Genomic DNA, 23,372 nt, shown 5'->3' with positions numbered 1-23,372 from the left:
GAGCACCTGGGCTGAACAGGGAGCTCTGGCGCCACCAGGTGGCCGAGCCTCATCTTGCTCTGTGCGTTCCTTGGGGCTCAGTGACTCAAGTATAGTGGGTGTGAGTATGAGAGTGAATTGGGAGTGAGTGTCCCCCAGCGGGGAGCTGATAGACAAGGTCCGCCCTTACCCCTAGAACCATCCCCAGGAGATCTGGAGCTGCCTAAGTCCTGATGTGGCTTCCCTGTAGGCCTCACACAGCAAGTGGGAATGTCCTCGGTCTGGTGGTGGACACCCTTGTGCTGGGCAGGCACAGATGCTCTTCCAAGAGAGCAGGTCAAGGGCTGAGGCCACCCCAGCTGGAAGCCATTACCTCTGCCCTGTGCACTCGAGGAACGTCTGGGCTGCCAGTCCCACACCTGGGCACTCACCTGTCACCTCTCAGTCCTGTGGTTGGACCCCTCCCTTCCACCACCCACGGCCTCCTTCCTGGAGCACAGGCCTATGGGTGTCCTTCCGAGGGCAGAGTGTCCCCCAAGGCCAGGCCTCGTCCCCGCTGCTCTCAGACTGATAGCGGAGCACCCCCATGTCCCAGGATGAGGCAGCGCCCTCAGGAAGCCCACAGTCTGTCGATCGCTCACCTGACACTGGCTTGGGGACACGTGCCAAGGAAATAGACCAGGCGAGGTGGGGCAAGGAGCAGGGTCGTGGCCTGGTGGGGTCAGATGAGGAAGAGGGTACAGGCAGGAGGCCTCAGCCTGTAAGGAAAATGCTAGAGAGAGGAAGGTGGAGAGGAGCTTGTGTGGTCTCTGGAGGGACCTAGAACTCAGGGTCACATGGAGGGTGTGACATCACACCTGGGAGCCGGGAGAGGGAATGGCCCTGCTCTTGTGCGCTGCAAACAGGACTCGCCATGGAGCAGGCCACCCGCGAAGAGCCATTTTCAGTGGTGGTTTCCTTATGGTGGGTGGGGGATCCTGTGGACAAACATCCTGAGGCTGTCCCTGTGCCACAGACAAAGCCCCAGGCCTGGTAGCCTTGGCTGTCACCCTGCTGGCTGCCGAGCTAGACCACCATCCAGCCAGGGTTCCAAGCCCCTTCCCGGTCATTGCGTCTGGCCGTGATGTTTCAGGGACTGTCATCAGCTCCGGGCCTGACAGGGTCTGTGTCCCCCTCAGAAAGTGTAGAAGCCTTGGCTGTGCCACGATGCCATATCAGTCCCTGACCAGAGCCCCGTAGGTGGCCAGTGGAGGCCGCTTCCTGCCGAGGAAGCAGGTCCACATCAGGGGTCAGGTGGCAAGGCCACCTGTAACTCAAGAGGGACCCCTGGGTCTGCCCCCTGTCTCCTGGCTCCTCTCCTCGGTTCTCGGGGACGTGGGGTGGGACGGGCCGTCGGTATCATGGGCGGCCTTCTGACACTCAGTCTCTGTCTTCTCAGGCCAGGGGCAGCCGGCTGGGAGCCACCCCCCCGGTGTTGACCTCTTCCCCCTCCGGAGACCCCGGGAGCATCAACTCAGATGCATCTAATTAAGTTTGGGGGACAAGCAGGACAGCAGACTGCGTGACCCGCCACAGTTTGCTGGCACTTGACCTTTTACTGCGCGTGCAGCCCATTATACCTCAGAAAACCCAGAACCGTTGGGTTGCTGCTGTCCGTTGCTTGCCGGCTGGGATTCGAAATGGTCTGAGATGCTCTCATTTTCTCGATTCAGTTTGGGTTTTTTTTTTTCATAGTAATTTTATGATAAGACTGTGCAATTGTTTCTTCTAGGACTTGTCACAATCCTCCCATTACAATTTTTGACTTCTTTTCACGTTGATGTTGTTCACACAAGGTTTGTTTCCGGCCACGGCGGTAGCTGGGCGGTGTCCGAGCCGTGAGTCTGTCCGCTCGTTTGTCCCTCCGTGTGCCGACTGGCCCGGACGCCGCCTTCCCCACTCGCTTCTGCTGTATCATTTCATTATGCTTTTGTTTAAGTCTGTTGTGAGCTCAGAATTTTACTGGGAATTGGTTTTGTATTTTTCTCTGTTAATATAAGTTCTTCCATTCTCAGTTGACGTGTCACTAAAGACAATAAATTTCCCAAGTGCTTTCCTGCGTCTGTGCTCATGAAGTGCTGAGGCCCCGAGGCCTTCCCTGATTCCTGGGAGTCCTTCTTGGTCCCCTCACCCCTCTCCTCCTCTGCCTCCTCGTCCCTCTCCGCCAGCGAGCGTGGGGGTCAAGAGGAGCTCGGCCCAGCCACGGGTTTGTCACCACACCGTGTCCACACTCCATCTCTGTTGCTATTGAAGAGCCGGGAAGTGACTCTGTCGTGCGGGCGGTACAAAAGGGCCTGCGTAGAAAGCATCACAACCCGCCTGGGCCGGGCCCCTTCTCCGTAGGTGACCACTGCCGGGCAGGGCTCAGCGTATCCTGCCAAGATGGCCTGTGATATATCCCAGCGTGCGTGTCCCCACCTTGCACACGCTGCTGTTCTCCGCACGGTACAGCTTGGGGCAGCCACCGCCTCTGTGTCTGACCAGGATTTTCCTCCAGCGAACGAAGCACCATGGCAGGAGCCCCTCGGCCTCAGCGCTGAACATGTAGTTGGGGCCCACGTCAGTGGCTGTGCGCCCACGATGCCACTCGGCTCGGGGCCTCTGTGGGGCTGCTCTGGGAACCTGCCCCAGCCAGGCGTTTGCACAGTCGCTGGCGTGGCTGCCCTTCCTCTTCCCTCACTGCCTTGCAAGCCTTCAGGGCGGCCGAGGGGCAGCCATCAGGGGCCTCCCGGTGCAGCAGTGGTTTCCCCCTTGCCCTCCCAGCAATACTTCACCACGTCCCTGCCAGCAGGAGCTATTTGGGTGCTGGGCAGCTCCAAAACTACAGCTGGCCGGGGGGAGGGGTGTCTCAGTCGGTCCAGGCAGTTGTGGGACAGGAGGGACATCTGAGGTGAGGCGTGGTTCCCTTGCCAGCCCTTTGGCCTTGGCCGGGTCTGTTCAGCTGGGGACCAGCTGGGGTGCCAGCTGGGGACCAGCCCTGCACTGCGGGCTCCTTGCAATGTTCAATGTGGGTTTTTTATTGTTTGCAACCTGAAGGTGGCAGCTGACTCCCTCCCCCTGCCCTAAGTGCCTGTCCCCAGGTCTAACGAGCCTGCTTCCTGGTTCCCTGCAGCCCAAGACTCACTGACAGACCCAGGCCCTGGTCTAGTGAAATTATATTCTAGAGAAAAAGGAGAATAAACATGAGCAGAAGTCGGCGGTGCATTCAGGGCTGGCCTCTGGGAAAAGGTGCCTTCACACACCCCCTGCCATTTTTAAAATTTATTTTTTTGTGAGAGAGACAGAGAGTGGGGGAGAGGCAGAGAGAGAGAGAGAATGAGAGAATCCCAAGCAGGCTCTGCACTGTCAGCACAGAGCCCGAAGCAGGGGCTCGATCTCACCAACCATGAGATCGTGACCTGAACTGAAATCAAGAATTGGACACTTAACTGACTGAGCCACCCAGGCTCCCCTTTCTCCTTTATGCAAATTGTGTAAGGGGCGCGCCTGGGTGACTCAGTCGGTTGAGCCTCCAATTTCGGTTTAGGTCATGATTTCACAGTTTGTGGGTTCGAGCCCCACATTGGGCTTTGCACTGACAGTGTAGAGGCTCCTTCAGATTTTCTGTCTCCCTCTCTCTCTCTGTTCCTCTCCGGCTTGTGTGCTCTCTCGCTCTCTCTCTCTCAAAAATAAAAATAAACATTTAAACAATTGTGATAAATATATATAGCAAAATATGCCATTTTAGTCATTTCAAGTGAATAATTTCAGTGGCATTGATTACATTCACAGTGTGATTGTGAAATCACCACCTCTATCTAGTTCCAGAACATTTCCTTCACCCCAAAGGATACCCCATCCCCACCAGCAGTCACTCTGCATCCCCTCCCCCAGCCCCCGGCAAGCACCGATCTGGCTTCTCTCCCTTCTGTGACTAGGGACTTGCCTGTTCTGGATGTTTCATATACTTGGAATCGCACTCTGTGGCCTTTTGTGACTGGCTTCTTTCAGTCAGCATGTTTTTGAGGTTCATCGTGTTGCAGCGTGAGTTAGGGCTTCATTCCTTTTTATGACTGAATATCTCATTGGAGAAGGTGGATTTATATATATATTATATATGTTATATATATTATATATGTTATATATATTATATGTTATATATGTTATATATTATGTATGTTATATATTATGTATGCTATATATTATATATAATATATGTAATATATATAAGACATATATATATATATATATATATATATATATATATATATATATAAAACAAATTAAAAACCCTCCTAAAGACCCAGCTCCAGGCCTGCAGCCCAGAGAACCACAGTCCGAATTCACACCATGGCCACAAGAGGGCGCGCGTGAGCGGGAGGCCAAGCCGTAGGAGGGCTCCTGCGTCAGGCTGGGAACCGCAAGTCGCTGCTTTGTGTCTCTCGGGAACCCCCGGTCACCGCTGTCTTCCACGCCCACACCCTCCACCTCTACCTCACACCTCTCTGTTGCCCAGATGACCTGTCCCGGAGCATCCCACCTTCTCTCACCCTCAAGATTTCCCCGGTGTAGCTGTCCCAGACATGGAGGGGCCCCTGGCCAACTCTTTGCTGGGAATCTACCCCCTCCTCCTCCCCCCCAGAGCTGACTGACTGTGCTCCAGTCTCGGGTTCTTTCTTGAACCAGTCAGTGGCCTTATCGCTCCACTGAACCCACGCTGCTCTGTCTGGCGGTCACTTCTCGATGCTAATGCAGCTTCATTTCCTTCCTGCTCCTGAAATCTAGTCTTCTGTCTTCCATGACATCCTCTCTTGCTTGGTTTCTGTGCCATATTCTGGCTTCTCCGTACTTCCAAATTTCTCTCTCCTGAACACAACTAATACATCCAGCTGTGTGACAGACACCCCAAACCTGACGGCCCAGAGCTGAACTACCTTCCCTCCATGGCATCGTATTCTCCCTGCGGCTCGGTCCACCCCACTCCCACTCAACAGCAAGTCAGGTGTGTACCCCCCCAACCCCGCCTGAATTTCCCCCCCCACCACCTGGGTGATCACAGGGCTTGGAGGTGCATGATCAGGGTTTTCATCTGAGGGGACCCATCAGGAGAGGGAACTGGAGGCCACAGCAGAGAGAGGAGATGGGGGCGGGGGGGCGGGGAGGGGGGAGGGAGCGCGGTGTGAGAGGTCCAGCGGTCCCTCCACCTACCACCAGGGGTCGCCGTGGCCCGCAGACCCTGCCAGAGAGCACAGAGCTGGGGGTCTGGACGCCTGCCTCTACCAAGGACATAAGACCCCCTCACCTTGTGGCTGTGCTGTCCAAGGGCTGATCCACGTAAAGGGCCGGGCTCGGCAAGAAACGGGACCTCATTCGTCACTATTACTATCATTATTATTCAACTTGTCTCTTGCAATGCGTCTTTTTGAAGTGGGAATAGAAAGTAAAGCTCAGTAGGAATCGTGTGAGACAGCACTGAGACGATGTGCACGTAGGGGGCGCTCTCAGAAGGTGTGGGCTATCCTGTACCCCTTCTGCCGAAGGGACACTAAGACAGGAGGCCGGTCGTCTGAGCAAGATCGGCCTGGCTGTGACTGCCAGAATAAACTGACAGACTTCCCCCGTCTCTCTGTCCGTTCTCCACGGGGACGCCAGAGGGCGATCTTACAACGTAAATCAGATCCAGGCCTATTAGCTAACCTGGTTTCCCTTCTCTTCCCTCTCGGAATCCAATTCCCCCTCCTGTGTCTCCTCCAAGCCCAACAAAGTCGATCTCGTCTGCCTCCTCGCCAACCTCATTACCCGTCCTATAAAGCATTCCCACCCCAGGGCCTTTGCACTGAGTGCCTGCCTGACTGCCCTCTCTTCCCGTCTTTGACTAGAGCTAACTGCTCTACCGCTCCCTCTGCTCCTATCCCACTCCCTCCCAAACCCCTCTTCCCAGGCCCTGACCTCTGAGTCCCTGACTCCAGCATCCTGGGACTTCAGTCTAGCGAGAGGTGGCTAAGATGCTGGGGGCGTTGTCATGTCTCCTGCCTTGCACCTCATTCTCTTCTGGGGTAGAGATAGGGCGATTCCCGCAGTTGCGGGGGCGGGGGCAACTGCCCTGAAATCCTGGGGAGGGGAGTGGACTGTGTGTTCCTAGAGGCAAGGCTGCCCCTCTCTGTCCTCAACCTCACGACTGCCTGGTTGATGGGGAAGTCCTGGGGAGGGCTGAGGGGTGAGGAGAGCTGGGGTCTGTGTGTGGGGAAGGTTTCCGACTTCAATCACCCCACGTTGGTCGTGGGTCGAAGTTTCCCGCAGCTTCTGGTTTAATTTCATGATCTCTCCTGGGGCGGGTAGGGTTAGGGAATCTGGCAGGCAACTGGTCTCTGTCCAACTAGACCCCGCCCCTCATCGACCCACCTCCTCTCAGGGACCTCGGCTCGGCTCGAGTATTCAAGACCCCTAGTCTGGTCCCTCCCCTCGTCTGGCCCCTCTCCTTGTGCGGTCCCGCCCCAGCCCTGGGTTCATCTTCTATTGGGGGTGTTGGGCCCGCCCCCGGATCCTGGCCCCGCCTCTTATCGCCCTGAAGCTTTTCCCCTCGCGAGAGCTGCTCCCGGCCTCGGGCCTTCTCCACCTCCCGGGAAGGCGTCAGGGTCGTCTGGGACAGAGGGGAGGGTCAGAGACTGGGGGTTCTGGTGGCTGCTGCCCTGGGTCCCGGACGCCGCCCCCTCCCCCAGGCCCTGGGCTCAGAGGGGCCCAGGTCCAAACCCCTTTCAGGTTTCCCTCCCACCTCACCCGCACCCCAGTCTCCTGCCTCCAAGAATGGCCACAGCCTCCCATCCTTCGCAAAAGATGTGATCCTTGAAATAGGGGGTTTGAGACCCCCCCCCCCCCGCGGGAGTTTGGAGGTTCCCCATGACCAAGCCCTAGTTGAAATTTCCAGATCCCCTGGACCAGTCCACGGGAAGACTTAGAGGGCTGCTAGAGTCCAGGTTGCAGAGGTATATCCAGGCGTAGGTTAAGTGCACTGTGGCAGTTTCAAGGTCCCCGCGTGCAGTTTCAAGATAGGAAGTCCAGTGCCTGATGAGGGCCCATATCCAATCGTTAGTAAAGATTTCTGTTCCCCTAAGACTCCAGGAGGTGTTTCAAGACCCTCCACACCAGAACCCTGGAGGAGGGGTCGGGAGGCCCTCAGACACTGGTGGGGAAATTGAGGCCCTGATTTAGGTGCTTTGGGGAGTTTTAACATCCCCCACTCGATATCACTGCAAAGCTCAGGGGTGGGGGTGGGGGTGGCAGTAGCCTAGGGAGGGGAGCCCAGAACACCTCAACTCAAACCCTGCCCCCTCCTGCATGTTACTGAGGGTGAGAATGCAGTTAGCGAGCACCTACTGCATGCCAACTTGTGTTCACTGAGACCCGAAGAAGCAGAGGCGATTGTTGGGCCTACTGTTCTTCAGCTGAGAGAAACTGAGGCTGTGAAGTTGACAGGGGTCGGGGCCTAGGTTTGACCCAAGAGGCTAGGCTTTGTGTTCAGGGGTCTCTGTGGTGACCCTGCAAGGGTTCATCCAAAGCCCCCAGCCCCACTGAGAGGGACCATGGGAGTCATGGAGGGTGTGTGAGTAAGGGAGTGACTGGAGCTTCTGGAAAGCTGGAGACACTCAGGCCCACCTGCTCCCCCTATGGCCTCCAGGGGATGCCTCAGCCCAAAAGATGAGGTTGCCCAGGCTGCTATCTTGGTTCCAGTAGGAAACAGGCTTCCAAGTCCAGTATCTGCCCCTGTGACCCCAGGATACCAAGTTAACTGGCTGAGCCTCAGTTTCCCCATCTGTCAACTGAGGCAATAACAGAAACAGCCACACTGGGAGGGATCAGAGAAGAGATGTAAGTAAAGTGCTTTAGCAGTAGGTGCCTAATGGATGTGTGGGCCACCTGCCCGGCCCGTGTGGCTCAGGACAGGTGGATGGGCAAATAGCACCGAAACATGGCCACGAGGCGAAGAACACATTTTGGGAAGAGACACTCAGGTCCCCTTGGGCCACACTGAACCCAAAGGGCCTGGGGGTCATCCAGAGGCCCGGGAGGGGTTGGACTAACAGAGGGGTGTAGGTGCGGGGTGCTCGGGCTGCCTGACCTCCCCTCTGTGTGGTCAAGGGAGCCAGAGCTTCCTGTGAAAAATCTGCCCAATTACAGGCTCTTGGCTGCAGGGAATAATAGCCGTAAAGGGGTGAACTCCCCATCGTCAGGGTCATGCAAGCAGACAAGGGGTTTCCAACAGCAGCTGGACCAGGAGGCCAACCCAAGAGACCCGATTCTTCAAGGACACCCCAGGAGGCAGGTCACAGCCTGACGACATGAGACAGAAGGTAGCACCACCCAGCGGCTAGATTGCTCAGATGACAGGTTCCAAAGAGCTCGAAAACGAGCATTCCTCGGCTCTGGGCACTGGGCAGGCCACTCCTGCTTGGTGAAACGTAAGCTGGGCCTGGCCCCGTGGACTGCGTGTTTTTCCAGTGGCTTCTTCAGCCACAGCCTGACCACAACCTAGATTCCGTTGGGTCGGCCATTTCCAAGTGTTTGTGTTCAGCCGGGCCAGACGGCAGACGGGGGCCAAGGCCAGGGGCCCAGGCCTCCCAAAAGGGAGGAGGAGCACCCTCGGGCCTCTGCCTGGACATCCCCCCGCCTAGAAGCCCCCCATTAAAGCCATTCAGCAGCCAAATGACAAGAAGCTTATGTGTAAAAGCTCCCTGGCCAGGTGCAAACACATGACCCTTGGCAAAGCTGACTTATTTGAGCCTCACCGTTCTGTCCTTCAGACTTTCGGGTTAGCTTGGAACCAGGTCAGCAGGCAGTTTCAAGTAGGAGGCCAGGGTAATGTACGCCTTACCTCCCTACAGCACCCTGGGCAAAGTACTCGCCTCTCTCAGCCTTGGTTTCCTGAGCTTTAAAATGGGGATAATAATGGAACCCTCGAAGGGTTATTAACAGGATGCAAACCAATGCAGAGCAGGTGCTTCACAAACCAGAGGTCTCGTCTGCTCCTCCTGGTTGGATCTGGCTCTCCTTCCCCCATCTGATTAAAGAGCTCCCTGAGGGCAAAGGCCGGGTCCTCAAGAAGTGGTCGTGAGTTGGGGTCTGTCCGACCGTGTCATTCCCCTGCTTAAAATCCTCACGGACAAAAAAAAGTAAACTCTAAAACCAGTCTTCAAGACCTCTGGACATCTGATTTGGGTTTGACAAACTCCTATTCACCCTTCAAAGCCCATATTAAATGCTCGTTTCCCCAGAAAACCTTCCCTGGGTGCTCCTCTCGGTTTTCCCAACCCCTGGCCCCAAAGGCTGGGATATCTGCACCTGTCTTAGTCTTGCTCTTTAGAATGGGGCTCTGTGAGGGCCAGTCCAGGGGCTGAGTCTGTGAATGATCAAGTGTATTTGTAGCCACAGGTCTGCATGTAGACATCACATGGGAACATATGAGCACATCTGTGTGTGTGTGTGTGTGTGTGTGTGTGTGTCCGTCCCTGCGCTGGGCCCCAGGATAAGCCGCCAGGCCAACTTCCCCCAGACCATCTGAGACATCCACGTCTTTACAAGGCTGGGAGAGTGGGCTGAGCAGGGGCCCTTTACGAGGGAGCCTCGCTCGGCTGGGAACTCTTTGCTCCGCCAACGTTCAACCGGAAAAAACCGGAGGTATGAGCAGCCGGCCTCAGCTCCCACCACGCTGGCACCAGGTCTTGAGCTGCACCATTAACGCTCGAGCTCCATCTGGGGCAAAAGGGGAGGCTGGGATCCGGGGAAGGGCTGAGTGCTGAGTGGGAGCTCCCCTCCCACGCCTTGATGGAGGCCCCACCAGGCAGCCTTCGAGGACATACCTGAGGTTCGGCAGCACCCGGCCTGCCAGCCCCCCAGGGCTGAGTCAGCAGGAAGGGATTCGGGACTTCCCGGGAAAGGCCGCTGGGACCTTGAGGCCCCCTCCCCAGCTTCCAGCCCCCCGCCCACGCCCTCCCCAGGGCTCCAAAAGGGTAGGAGGTGCCACACGTGTCCGGCTGTGGCCCAGTGTGCTCGGAGGGACTGAATCGTGGGAGGTCGTGGCGGGGGGGGGGGGGGGGGGGGGGGTTACGATCAGTCCTGACTCGGGCCGTTCCAGCCATCTGGGGGTCAGAACATCCCCAAGTGCAGGGAGACTGTGGCTGTGCCCATGCTACATGACGCACAGGTGCGCTTGGCTGCACGCACACGGGCCTGCGTGTCAGGCGTGCGTCCCCCCGGGGTGGCTGGTAAGGGTGCACGTCCAGCGTATTCCCCACATCCGGCAAGTCGGATGGGGGGTTGGTGACCGCACGTGGGGCTATAATGGAGAGTGACAGCATCACCCAAATGGGTGATGAAAAGGGGTCCCCAGTGGTGTGGGAGGGCATGTCTGGGGAGGACAGGGACGGGGTGTGACGAGCACAGTGTGACCTTGGGACGGATGATGAGGGAGACTGGTTCCACCGTGCGTGGCTCCATGTGGTGGTCGTGACCCTGGGTAGGACAGTGTGTGTGGTCCGGCATATACACCAACATGTAGGTGCCTGGTCCTTCCCTCATCTTTGGGGTCTCCTCCCTCCTGCCTGCTCAGACCCCCCACCCCAGGCCCTGGGAGAGGGGTCAGGCAGCAGGACGTCAGCATTCACCTGGACTGCTCTCTCTCTGCTGGCACCCTGCCTCTGTTTCCACCACTCCCCCCAGCCGACGGAGGCCAGGTCTCCCCGCCAGGCTGGCTCCAGTCTTTGGGGTCTGAGACTGGGACGTACCCAACTCCGAGGGCTGATGAGAGAGACAGACGGGGCCGGGGAAGTGGTGGGTGGCCACGCCAGGCCCACGAGGCCCTGATGGAGGCGCCAGCAATGTTCAGCCAGGACAGGAGGCAGCCGAGGGGGAGGGGGCACTGGACTGCAGGGTTTGGACCCCACAAGGGCTGCCACGTGGGAAGAAGCAGACCACAGTTCCATGAAAGAAACACTTTCCAACAGGCTGAATCCCGCACCAGTTCCAGAGGAGTCTTTGTCATGAGCGAGTGTGCACACTTCCACCGCTCCAGCACCTTCTTTGGCTCCCGATCGCCTGCTAGAGATAGCTCAGGCTTCTGACTCGGCGTTCAAGGCTCCATTCGTCTCCCCTGCGTGCTTCGCTTGTGCTCCCTTCTGCCCTCCGTGCCCGCCTGAGGTTTCCCTCCTCCAGTCTTCCCAGACACATTTCTAGCTGCCAGGAATGCCCTTCCTGCCTTGCCTGCTGGGCAAACTCCTACGCCATCCTTCAGAACCCAGCACCTATGTCCCCTTCTCTGGGAAACATTGCCTTCCCCCACCCCCATCCCACAGTGTCCCTGTTTGCTTTGTGACCCTGGGCCAATTTCAGCTGTGAAATGGGGGTTGTATGAAAATTACCCTCCCTACAAGTCTATTTTGACCTCCAAGACAATAAGTGTACATTAAAAGCCCTTAAAGTGAGGGGTGTCTGGGTGGCTCAGTCAGTTAAGCATCTGACTCTCGATTTCAGCTCAAATCATGCTCTCACGGTTCGTGGGACTGAGCGCTGACAGCGTGGAGCCTGTTGGGATTGTCTCTCTCTCTCTCTCTCTCTCTCTCTCTCTCTCTCTCTCTCCCTCTCTCTGCCCCTCCCCTGCTCGTATGCTCTCTCTCTCTCTCTCTCTCAAAATAACTAAATAAACATTAAAAAGATAATAAATGCCCTTAAAGTGAGTTAGTTCTTGGGGGAGCAGGGAGGCCTTGCATCCAGTCAGTGCTTAATGTGTGTTCATGATCGTCTTCCTCCTCTTTGATTCTGCGGTTTTAAGACTCTCTTGTTTTAAGCATTGTTCCAAGATTCTTCTCCCACTCACAGTGCTAGGAATTTTAAGAACCCCTGGTTCTAAAATTATAAGAGTCTGAAATGCCGTGGGCGGGACCAAGGGCCTCCTTGTGCCCTGAGCTGACCCCAGGGTGGCTGGAGCCAGGGTCTCTGGGTGGGTGGGTGGGGGGCTCATGCCCCCCACTTCCCCAGACTTGAGGGGGTGTGGTCTGGCAGCCCCAGTTTGGGGGGAGAGCAATGGATTTACCAGGAGGCGGATGGCCAAGGTTCCAGAACGGGGGGGGGGGGGGGGGGAGGGGGGTTGGCGGGGGGTGAGGCTGAACTCCCCCTCTGCTCAAACAGGGTCACAAGGCAGCAGCAAGGGGCACGGGGCTGTCAGCTCAGGGCGATGGCTTCTTTGGGAGACTCAGTTTCCTCATCTGGAAACTGGAGCCAGGCGCTGTCCTCTTAAACAGTGTCGGCAGGGATGGGCAGGAGCTGAGGCTACAGTCCCTGCCCGGTGCCAAGCACTCACTTCGGCTGTGCCTTCCACCTGGAACGTCCTCCCTGATCCGCTTCCCTCTGGGAGCCCCTCTCAGTCCTGGCCTGGCCCCGCATCTGGGGAGGGGCTTCAAGAGGACGCCCACCCACCCCTGCCCCACCCCAGGGAAGGGAGGCCAGCTGCCCGCCCCAAACCCAGCTGCCCCAGGCCTGGCAGCAGCCACAGCCCCGACACTTTCTCAATGAAAGGTATTTGGCCACGGAGACTGACACCTCATCACCCTCAGCCTGGAAGCCAGCTTTACCCGCCGGCTGCGGTGGGGGGGCCCCCCTGGCTCTTCCTGTTCCCCGGGACCCCACCGGGCAGCCCAGAGCCCAGGTTCCCTTGGGCGAGGAACTCCCCCTCCGAGCCTCCCTGTCAGCTAGGGGTGTAGACACAGTGTATTGTGGATCAACGCACACCCTCCCTGGCTCCCAAGGCATCTCAAAGCATCTCTCCACTCCTGTGCATTTTAGCCTATCCAGGCAGAGGCTGGGGCGCCGGCCCCCCCGGGGCCGCCCAAACCTGGACTCCAGCAGAGTTCTGAGGCCCACCCTCAGAGACTGGGGCTGAGGCCTCTGGGTTTGTCAGATTCTCCCTGACCCCCTAGGCCCCCTAGCCTACCCCCGGCCAAGGGAAGAGGTTCCCACGAAGGGAATGGCCTGAGCAAAGGCATGAGGGCTGGAGAGGTTGAGAGCTGTCAGACTGAGCTGGACGGGAGCCAGCGGACCATGTGGGCCCAGGGCTGACCCCGCAGGTGTGCTGGGGTCCGTGTGTGAACCTACCTCCCTACCAAGGCCGGATCGGCTCCGCGCTGGCACAGAGCTGAAGCCTCCAAATGCTGCACAGGCACATGGTGGCGTGGACGGGAGGGGCGGAGGCAGCAGTGGGTGGGCGGACAGGCGGGTGGTAGAAAGGTAAGTGGGTGGGTGGGTGGGTGTGCAGAGGGCCCTGGGTTAAGGGAACACCCCGCACCCCCACTCCCCGCTGTCACCCCATCCCTGGGGTGAGGGACACAATGCCTCCCATCCCAGGTCCCCAGCAATGCCGCTTTGATGCCTTCCTGGGGCCAAGGGAGTCCCAAGCATGTGCCGGAGGGGGCTGTTGAGCCATCCAAGGAGCCCCTGCTCCTGCGGGGATTCACTCCAGGGCCCGGGCAGCCCTTTGCCTCTCCCTGTGGGGGCCCAGTTTCCTCTGTCTGGAAAGCGGGAGTGTGGCCAGGAGGACTCGCGCACGCGAGCACACAGAGCCACGCACACAGAGCGCCAGCAAGCGATGTTCTGCCGCCTCCAGACTGAGTCCTGGTGAAGTAGAGGGCCCAGGGCCATGGCCTCGGGCAGCCCGGTCACCATGTGGCCAAGGTGTGGCCAGGCCTCAGCCGGGTGGGGCCTAAGGAGGGGCAGCGTGACCCTGGCTGAGGAAGTCCAGAGCAGGCTCGATTCCTGCCGCCTGGGGCATGGGCCCCTGCCAGGGCCCCTCCCTGCCCAGTGCGGCCCTCGGGCACACGGCCAGGCTCAGAGGAAAAGGCCAGGGCGGCAGCTGCTACCGTGTTCAGCGGTCAGGGCGGCACAGGCTCGGGCTGCCCACGAGTCAGGTCTGCACACACGTGTCACAGACACACTTCTGTGTGACTCTGCCAGGACTCACACACCAGCCCGAGGCACGCCCGGCACCTCGTGGAGGCCTCTGAGCTGCTTGCACGCCCATGTCCGTGTCTGCTCCAGGCCCCTTTCCACCTGCCAAGGTCTGGGTCCAGCAGCCGCAGCCTCCATTTTCAGTCCCCAAGACCGACACCATGAGTGGGAAATGAAGCATCTTTAATTGGTTCCTTGCCCCAACCCCCCGCCCCGGGGGGGGGGGGGTGTCTCCAAGCACCAAACATGTGAGAACTGTGCCCTTCAGCCCCAGAACCAAGAAGCCCTTGCCTGACTTTCGCTGGGCCTGGACCCCCACTCTTAACCCCTGCGACCAGCCCCGTAGGCTTTGTTTCAATAAATAACCCCTAGAACAAAGCTTGGGGCAGGGGATCCAATAAAGCACCCAGCTCGGCAACAGGCAGAGGGGGCTTCAGGCAGAAGGCGGGAAATCTCAAGGGGCAGAATATCTGAAATCAGGGTCAAAACACACATAAAATCAGAGCCAGCGCTCGAGCTGGGAATGATTCCTCCCAGGCCTCTGTCGGCTGCCCGATGGTCTCCCAGGATGCTGGCTCCTGCTGTCAGGAAGAACTCCATTTTGCCTCACACAGCGACAGTCCCCTGCCTGGCAGTTCCACAACCCGACACTCCTAGTTCCTATCTTGACTCTGAACTCTGGGCAGGGGAGGGAGAGGGGGGCCCAGAAACCTAAGGAGGGAGCATCTGGGGAAGGGGGCTGAGACTTCCGAGGTACAGAGGAGTCCGGAGCAAGGCAGAGGAGTAAGGCCACGAGCCCAGGTCACTGGCGGGCCCTGCCCCGGCGGGTACGGAGGGGACCTGCGGCTTGAGCCTGTGCCCGGGTCACCTCACCCATCTCCCTGCGGATGTCACCAAGCGCTGTTGCCGGGGACTCCAGCAGCCTCTGGAAGAGGCTAGGCCGGCCGGCTGGTGGCTCCCGACACTGGAAGGTGACAGCTGTGCCAGCATCGGCCTTCATTTCCCTAGAGAAGCCGTCAGAGGAGCCATCGAAGCAGCGGCCGATGGCGATCTCCTTGGCCAGCCTCGGGCTCTGGTCGGTGACCGTGTAGACACCGTAGTTGTGGCCCAGAGGGTCGAGCGGGGCCAGCATGGCGAAGGCAGCCGGGTCGTCAGCTGGGGCGGGTGGGGGGTGCCGGGCCAAGTAATCCCGCAGGAGTCCGTTGACCGCCACTCGGCGGCAGCTGCCCTGGGGCGTGATGGTCACCAGCGTCCTGTCCACCTGACGTTGATCAAAGAGCATCCCGCTGCACTTGAACTCCACACAGGCTGCGGACGTGCCGGGGTGCTCGGGGTCTCGGACGCTCCGGGCGTCCCGAAGCCCGTAGAGCTGGCCCTGGGTGCGCGGGTGGCTGCCCCCAGCGTTGTGGGAGCGGACCATGTACTCCTGGGGGCCCTGGATCTTCACCTTGAGGAAGCAGGCCCGGAACTCCTGGGGGTTGGGCCACCAGGCCAGGAGGTCCCCAGTCCAGGAGGCCGGCACGCCCTCGCGGAACGGGACCACGTTGTACTCGTACTTGTCCGCCTCCACGCGCGCGAAGCGGAAGTGGCTGGCGGTCACCGGGGCCTCCTGGCATTCTCGCAGGCTGCGCCACGGGTACACCGGGCCGTTGGCCTCGGCGGGGTCGCCGGGCCTGGGTTTAGCGAGGTTGATGCGGAAGCCGTTGCGTTTGAGGGCTGGGTCGTCGTGGTCGGTGCGGCGGTAGCCCAGCCTGTCCAGGTAGGGCTGCGCCACTCCCACGGTGGCCGCGTGCGGGCGGGGCCGGGAGGGCGCGGGCTCCAGCTCCTCCCCGCCCAGGGTGGCCGTGACCAGGGCAGTGTAGGCGTCCGGCCGGTCCGTGTCGCAGAAGGCGGGGAGGCAGGCGCCGTTGGGGCCGGTGACCGCGCTGTCGAAGCGGCCCCAGGCACGGGGGTTGGCCGCGAAGCCGGGGGCAGGCTCCAGGTTGACCAGCGTGACCACCACACCCTCCACCTGCTCGTTGGGGGTGAACTTGTCGTTGGCATAGGCGCGCACCTTCACGAAGCAGCGGCGGCGCTCGGGCACGTCCAGGTTGAACAGACGCCGCTCGCGGATCTCCACGTTGCCCACTAGGAAGACCCTCTCCTCCCTGCGGACCCGAGGGGCCGCTGACCCCTCTCGCTGGAAGCCGCTCTCCTCCTCCCACAAGCCTGTGTCAGGGTTCAGTGACCACAGCTTCAGGGCCTCCACGTGGCCCGCCATGTGGATCTGACCGGCATTGACGCGCACGGCCACCGGCCCTGCCTGCAGCTGCTCCGCGGAGCCCGCGGCGCGGAGGTCCACCGCGAACATGCCATAGGTGCGCAGCGGGGCCAGCTCGCCGTCACTGTCCACGAAGCGCAGGTCACTGGGGGCGGCCGCCGCCGAGGTGAGATCTCGGGGGTCCACGAAAGTCACCCGGGCCTCCACGGCCCCCGTGTAGGGTTCACCATCGGCTCTGCGGAAGGCCCCGGGCGGGAGGACCAGCTCGCCCAACGGGTCCTCCTCTTCCAGCTCCCCAAGAGGGATCGTGTTGCTCTGGCTGGCATCTAAGATGACAGGGGCTTTCTTCCGCATGGCTTTGACATCGTGGTATACGCCACCACCTCGAGGGGCAAAAGGCAGAACTCTGACAGTGTCCATGAACTCCCCACTGGGGTCCACGAAAGTTACCACCAGCCGCTGGGTGGAGGGCGGCACCTCAATGGTGAAGTCGCCCTGATAAGATGTGAATCCAATGGGCTCCCGGCCTAGCAGGATCTGGGCAAAACGCAGGGGTTCCCCTGAGTCGGTAGCCACCACGCGTCCCCGAACCAGCACCCGAGGGGGCAGACATTTCTGACAGCCACACTCAGCCACCACTTTGACGGGGAGGACATAGTTGGAGCAGTGGATCTCCTTGCTCTCCAGGCGGCGAACGGAGCAGCAGCGGGACCCCGAGTCCCCACACCGGGAGCTGGAGCCTGCAGGGCTGGGGCAGAGGGTGTCAGAGCAGAAACCCACGTCCAAGTATGCGGGGCCACTGCCAGGCTGGCCACAATCATCTGGGAGCTTGATCAGATGCTCTTGGGGCTGGGGATTGCAGGCTGGCTGGCCCGGGGCTGCAGAGCAAGAAATCAGAGCAGATCAGAGTAAGGGGGAGGGCTCCACTGAAGCCAGGGTTGGGGCCTGGATTGGGATCAGGGGCTCAACCCAGGGGCTCGGTGGGGGCCCGGGATCAGACTCAGCAGGGTCAGAGAGCAGTCTGCAGCTGGGGCTCCATTTGGGGTTGCTTTCGCTGGTGATGGGTCTCGGCTAAGTTTCAGGGCATGCTCAGGGTTGGGGGGCTGAGGGTGCTCACCCAGCACAGTAAGCCGGGCGCTGCCCGAGCGCACAGTGCCCGCATCGTTCCATGCTTTGCAGTGATAGGTGCCTGCCTGGTCTGGGCGCAGCCCCCGAAGCTCCAGATGGGCCCCGTACCTGTGTTCTCGCCGGTCCAGCAGGGTCCCGTTGTGGAACCTGGGTGGCAGGTGGGCAACACCAGGGGGCCCTCAGCACAGGGAAGGGGCTGCATCCGTCCCCCATCCCCCATGCAGCCCAGCAAGGTTGTAGAGCATCTTTCTCCCAGTCTCTGAGGCACCACATGTCATGGAAAATCCAATCAAACCGCAAAGCTGGGTGCAAGGCCCTTGGGCATTGGAGCAGGGCACTCACCAGGAGTATTTCTTGGGCATGGGGGTGCCTGAGGCTTTGCAGCAGAAGGTTACGTTCTGGCCAGCCTCTCGCACTCGGGACTCGGGGTGCTTCACCAGGTAGGGTTTCTCTGGGGGCAAAGGTGGCAAAGGTCCTGCCCCATCCCAGCTTCTCCCAACAAACCTTCCCAAGGGCAGGGCCCCATCCTTGCCCTTCCAGGGGTGCCCTGTTTCACCTGTGGCTCTTCTGATGACCTCCCCATTCAAGTTCACCCCATGGCTGCTCAAGATGGTGCCCCATCTTAATGCTGCCCCCCTGCAAGTCCCTGTCTCATCTCACGTCTTCTCCAGCTTCTCACAGTGTATTTGTTCCTCCCATGGCAACATATTTAGTGTTATGCTTTCTCCAATGGCCGTGTCACATCTTATTTCTTCCCCAGTGACCTCATGCTGCACCACATCCTCCCAAGTGTCACCCAGAATTTCCTTCTTAGCTTCTCAGCCTCCTCACCCTCCTTGCCCTGGGGCACTTACCCAACTTATTAAGGACAACAGTGACCACAGCAGAGATAGAGCCATTGGCCTGGGCCTGGCCCAGGCCTGCAGAGAAGCCATCCATTTGGGCACTGACGTTGGCCCGGCTGCTGGCACACACTCCGGGAATCCGGAAGGTCCCATGGGCATCGGTGATGGCCACAGTGCCAGGCCAGTCTCTCAAGGAGACCCTGGCTCCTGGCAGTGGACGCCCAGATGGGGTGACCACCGAGCCCAGGAGGATGTGGTCAGGGCACTTGCAGGTCTTGGAGCTGCAACCTGGGGGACAAAGGCAGGCAGAGGAACAGAGGAGCCTCTTCACTCCCTCCTTCCACTCGGTCACTCAGCAAAGATGCCTAGACACCCTCCCCCCCACCTTGTGCCCCTCAGAGGCCTCAGCATGGCCCTGCTTGCAACAGCCTCTTGTGTGAGTGGGGACATGGGGTTGAGCAGTCAGAACTGGGGCAGACCTGTGGTCCAGAGGGGTGAGGAAAATGCCCTGGTGGAGGGGACAGGAGAGGTGACTCTCACAGGACAGAGAAGCTTCTTTTAGCATGAGAGAAAATGTCCAGCAGGGGCTGGGGGCCCAGCTAGGGGTTGGGTCTTAGGCTCAGAACATCTCCCTCCCCTCCCCTCCCAATCCCGCGGTTTCTCCATAAGATGGAAAATTCCACTGAAAACGTCAGGGCAGAGGCGTCAGGAGGGCAGAGCCAGGCGGGGTAGGGTGGGGACCCCACTACCCCATTGGCCACCGTGCTCCCCCACCCTGCCATGGGCTCTGCGGGCGCAGTCTCCAGACCATGTTTGTGGAGCCCAGGCGGATCGGAATTTCCAGTCGCCTCCTGGCTGGCCTGGTGTCTGGCCCTGGGAGGGCTTGGGCATGGTGTCTGCCAGGGTGTGAGCGCGTGTCCGCGTGGGCGTGGGGTACGGGAGAGGGGGGCTGTGAATGCCACGCGTGTGTGCCCCAAGCACATGAGCTGGCTTCAGTGTGTCCGTGTCCACCAGGACATCCACACGCTTGGTGGCGCGCCCAAAGCAATGCCCACTCGGATCTGCCCGTGCCTGGACATGACCTTCTTGGCGTTCACCCATCCAGATACACACATTCACCAATGCTCCTCCGCGTGGGGCGGGGGGACGGGGGCGCAGAAGGGAAGGAAGGGCCAGTCTCCATGTGTTCCAAGTTCTGGTCCCCGAGGACCCGCCTCTTCCATTCCAGCCCTATCCCATCAGGCTCATTCCCAACCCGCCTCTCCCCACTAGGTACCCTCCTCAGCAGGCCGCCTCCCTCCAAGTCCAGGCCCCGCCTCTAACTCAACACTCTCCTCCAGGCCCCATCCCTCCTACCTGGACAAGGAGGGCGTACACACTTCTGCGCCTCCAGGGGACGCCCCGGACACGCATCCCCAGACGTGCTTGGGCAGCGGCGGCGGCGCAGGCGACGGCCTGGCCCGCAGCTCCCTGAACAGGGACCCCACGGGCCCCACGCGCCCCACGTGGCCTCTGCGGTAAGGGCGGAGAGGAGGGAAGGTGAGACGGTGGCCCACGCCAGGGACTGCGCCTCCTGGAAATCTAGTAACAATGTAGGACTGGAGGACGCCCCCCGCTAAGTGCGTCCGAGGATGGGTCCCCCAAGAGAGAGGTTCTGCCCATTGCTCTCATCAGTTGTCCCCCAGGCTCACCTGTCGAACGTGCAGTTGAGGTAACACCCCATTTGCCCCAACCCCAGATAAGCTCCCCGAGGTTAGCCGTGCTGTTCTCCCTGCGTCCCTCATACATTTGGGGTCAAAACACGCCCCCCAAAGAATGGAGCTGTTACAGATGAGCAACTGAGGGCAGCAGGAGGGAGATGAGCTCCTGAGGGGTCTTTCTTGTTCCCTACCTGGGCCCCTATTCCCAGGCCCTCCTTTCCAAAGCCCCGCCCTTATATGATCCAGCCCACTCCTTGGGCCCTGCTAAAGGACCCCCAGCTCTTTCTAACCACGCCTACATCCACACGGCCCTGCCCCCTTTCCTCAGTACCACCCATTCAAGCTCCACCCACCTATAACCCATGTCTGCCAATCCCCACTCTCTTCTCTGCATGACTAATATAGATCCCGCCCTCTCCCCAGCCCCGCCCATCCCCACACAGTCCCCGCCCCTCCCTGGGCCCCGCCCTCACCAAGCGGGCAGCGGAAGCGCACGTGGTAGTTGGAGCAGCGGCGGCCGCGGGGCTGCTCGCGGTTGAGGCACCAAAAACCTCGCGTGGGGTTCAAGTGCACACGCTCGCCTACAGTGGACGGCAGGGCCCAGTCCGTGGTGCGCGCCTCCAGCGCCAGCGGCCGCGGGCACACGCGCGCTGGCCCGTAATAGAAGCGGATGGCAGCCAGGCTCTCGAAGTCGCCGTCGCCGCCGGGGTGGTCCACGTTGAACCAGGACGTCCACTGGCTGGCCTCTGTGGGCACCGCACGCTCTGGGACCCGGGCCACAGCCTGTCGGGCCTCATCAGTGCATGCAGGGGCCCAGGAAGCGGCCTGCCCACCCCCATCTCCGAGGTAACTGTTTACCTGCTAAGACGGTCACCCCACCCCCAATGAACACGGGCTAACCCAGCCCGCCCTTGACCCGCCCAGATCCAGGGTCCTCTAGGGCACAAGGAGCTATAAAGGGATTAAGGGAGGTTGGCCTCCCCTAGCACCAGCCCCCGTTCTGCTGCCCAATACTTGAGCTGGCCCATTAGTTCAGGTTGACATTTTGCCACGCTGACATCTTGACACTGTCTCAGCAGCCCCCAACCTTAAAATTAAGCCTGTCCCCCACCTCAGAATTCAGAACCCCTGAGGTGTGAGGAGACACAAAAGTAGCAGGAGGAGACCCGATGGAGAACAGCCCTAGCTGTGGCTTTCCATTGCCTGGCTGCTCCTGGTTAGAGCCAGCTGGGCCCTTGCTCACTGCCTGGATGAACCCACCAGGCAACCTGTTTCACAGAAGCCACAGGTGGGAACGGTCTGGCCTCCCAGAAGTCAGCTTCTGCTTCCATCAACTCCCGCCCCCACCGCCCCCCACCCCACCTGCACAGGGGCCGGGGTGTGTGTGCTCACTCCTTTCCTGACTTTCCCAGCTAGGAAACCAGAGACCCAGGTTCCAGAACTACAGGTCTGGAATCTACTAGAAGCACCCTGCACGATGCTTCCAGTAGCAGGGAGGAAGCACCCACCCCCACCCTACATTGGTTTCCTCCTTGACAAAACAGGCCCTGGACTCTCACCCCTCTGCTCCTAAAACTTAGACTTCTGGGGGCACCTGTGCCAAGGGCTGCCATGTCCAGGGACCAGGAAGTTACTGGCCTTTCACCCCTTGTGTCCCCTCCTTACATGACCACACCAACCAGAGCTCACATAGTGAGTCCACAGCAGAGCCAGGACTTGGACCCAGGATGACTCACCTTCCCAATCCTCCAGGGCTGGTGAGGGCTGTCCGGGGCGCAGAGATGGGCCTTCAAAGCCCCAGGCAGTTGCTGTGGGCTCCTCAGGGGGGGTAGTGACTGTGGGAGGGATGAGGAATGGAGGGAAGGAAACATGCTGATGGGGACCTCTGTGGGCTGCTTGTATACAAGGTGCTGTCATGATCATCCCCATTTCACGGGGCGGGGTTGGGGGGTAGTGAGTGAGGGTCTCAGAAGCCAGAACCATCTCTCTGACTGACCCCAAGGAATGCAGGAACACCCCCCCCCCCCGCCTCCAGGAAACCTCCCTATGGCCCCTACCCCCCAATCTCCTGCAGCCCCATCCCTCCCTCTGCCCTGGCCAGGATGCCATAGTCTGGGGAAGTCTGTGTGTCTGGTCTGACCCAGTTCTCCCCCTCAGTGTGCTCAGCGACCATGGGTTTAGTTGGCTCTGCCTCTGCCCTCAGGTGGAGCTGCGTTCTTCATCCATTTGCGGGGTTGGAGGTCTCTCCCTCAGTGTACCTTCCATCCCTTCACTTGGGGCCCAAGCTGCCATTGGGAGGTCTTTGGCATCTAGCCTGGCTTCTCTGACCTTGAGTTATCTAAGATAGCCAGGCTGAGCGGTGACCTCAGACAAGTCCCTTCCCTGTCTGTGTCTCAGTCTCCTCATCTGGGAAATGGATCCAGTGCCCTGTTCCACTGAGTGCTCCTGAGACGGGAAGTTTTCTGAATGGTGTGTTTGTGGAAGAGGAGGAGTTGTGTGAGAGGGGGCCGCTCTGACCCCTTAATCCTGGGCCAAGACACAATGCTTCAGAGTCCAAATGCTGGGGGTGAGACCGGCCCCCCGCTGTCCCCAGGAACCTAAAGGAGCCTAAAGTTCATATGGATACTCCGAGTTCCCCTACCTCTCTTGAGGAGGCAAGAGAACAGAGAAGTTTCCTCCCTTCCCTCCCCCGGGCGCGTTGTTGGTCCCAAGAATCCATACCCCCGACGCCCCTTCACTCCACTCCCGGGCTGACGAAGGGGGACCCAGGTCTGAGGACGCCAGAGGGTCCCTTGGTTCCCTCTCCCGGAGCGGCTGCGTGCCAGGCCTAGGGGTCTGGGCTGGGGTCATGGGGCGCCTCACCTCGAGCCCCCGCCAGGTGCGCGGCGGCGACAAAGAGGCAGAGTAGTGGCGGCAATGACGCCATGGCCGGGTCCGAGAGTCCGAGGGAGGGTCCGGGCTCCGCGGCGCGCTCGGATCCGACTCCCGCGGGTCTGGCGGCCGCTGGGGCTGAGGGTGGGGGCGGGAGGTGACCGCAGGCCACGCCCCGTGCAGGCCACGCCCCGTGCAAGCATCGCTCCCCGGCCCTGGGTGACTTCGGTGAGCTAGCAACCTCCCCGGTCGCCCCCTTCGGTGCGTCCGGCTGTGCCTCCGCCCTCAGGCTGGCCTGCGTCCTCCCCCCCCACCCCCCCCCCCCCCCGTCGCCAGCTGGAAGTCCCTCCCTCAACCCACTCTCCATTCTCCACCTTGGGTCCCAAGCTGCCTGCGGGACGTGCCTCTTGGAATGGAGCCTGAGGCTGCCCAAACACTCACGCTTCAGGCAGCCGTTTAGGCGGCGAGGAATCCTCCATCGAGTCTAACTTCAATCCTGTTGGCGTTAGGCCACCCCAAGCAGGCTGGAAGTCCCACCCCGAATCTACCTTCGACTCTTCTGGCTCTAGTTTTCCCGGCCAG

General features: G+C 60.1%; 2 protein-coding genes across 5 annotated transcripts in view; one reads left to right on the top strand and one right to left on the bottom strand.

The window, feature by feature from the left end:
* PBX4 (PBX homeobox 4) overlaps positions 1 to 2,078 on the top strand; it is a 43,411-nt gene extending 41,333 nt beyond the window's left edge. For all 3 annotated transcript variants that reach the window (XM_019416482.2, XM_019416481.2, XM_053897166.1), the window contains one exon: positions 1,418 to 2,078. In XM_019416482.2, the coding sequence (XP_019272027.2) occupies positions 1,418 to 1,506 (89 nt within the window). In that variant the 3' untranslated portion in view covers positions 1,507 to 2,078. The remainder of the gene's footprint in view (positions 1 to 1,417) is intronic.
* A 12,074-nt stretch (positions 2,079 to 14,152) lies between these two features.
* CILP2 (cartilage intermediate layer protein 2) lies at positions 14,153 to 23,327 on the bottom strand. 2 transcript variants are annotated; one of them, XM_053897580.1, is made up of 9 exons: positions 23,232 to 23,327; positions 22,782 to 22,928; positions 21,656 to 21,754; positions 20,393 to 20,665; positions 19,576 to 19,731; positions 18,229 to 18,507; positions 17,717 to 17,825; positions 17,364 to 17,521; positions 14,153 to 17,124 (listed from the first exon to the last, which is right to left on the bottom strand). In XM_053897580.1, the coding sequence occupies exons 2-9, from the start codon at positions 22,843 to 22,845 to the stop codon at positions 14,789 to 14,791; spliced, it is 3,474 nt and encodes a 1,157-aa protein (XP_053753555.1). In that variant the 5' UTR covers positions 22,846 to 22,928; positions 23,232 to 23,327; the 3' UTR covers positions 14,153 to 14,788. The 2 variants fall into 2 exon arrangements, with proteins under 2 accessions (XP_053753555.1, XP_053753554.1); XM_053897579.1 differs by having other exon boundaries at positions 23,165 to 23,267.
* Positions 23,328 to 23,372: the final 45 nt, after the last annotated feature.

Source organism: Panthera pardus, unplaced genomic scaffold, assembly GCF_024362965.1.
Source record: "Panthera pardus isolate Hobbes unplaced genomic scaffold, ASM2436296v1 HiC_scaffold_8, whole genome shotgun sequence".
Taxonomy (NCBI): Eukaryota; Metazoa; Chordata; class Mammalia; order Carnivora; family Felidae; genus Panthera; species Panthera pardus.
Note: the sequence above shows the minus strand (reverse complement) of the source record. Positions and strands in the feature narration are given on the sequence as shown.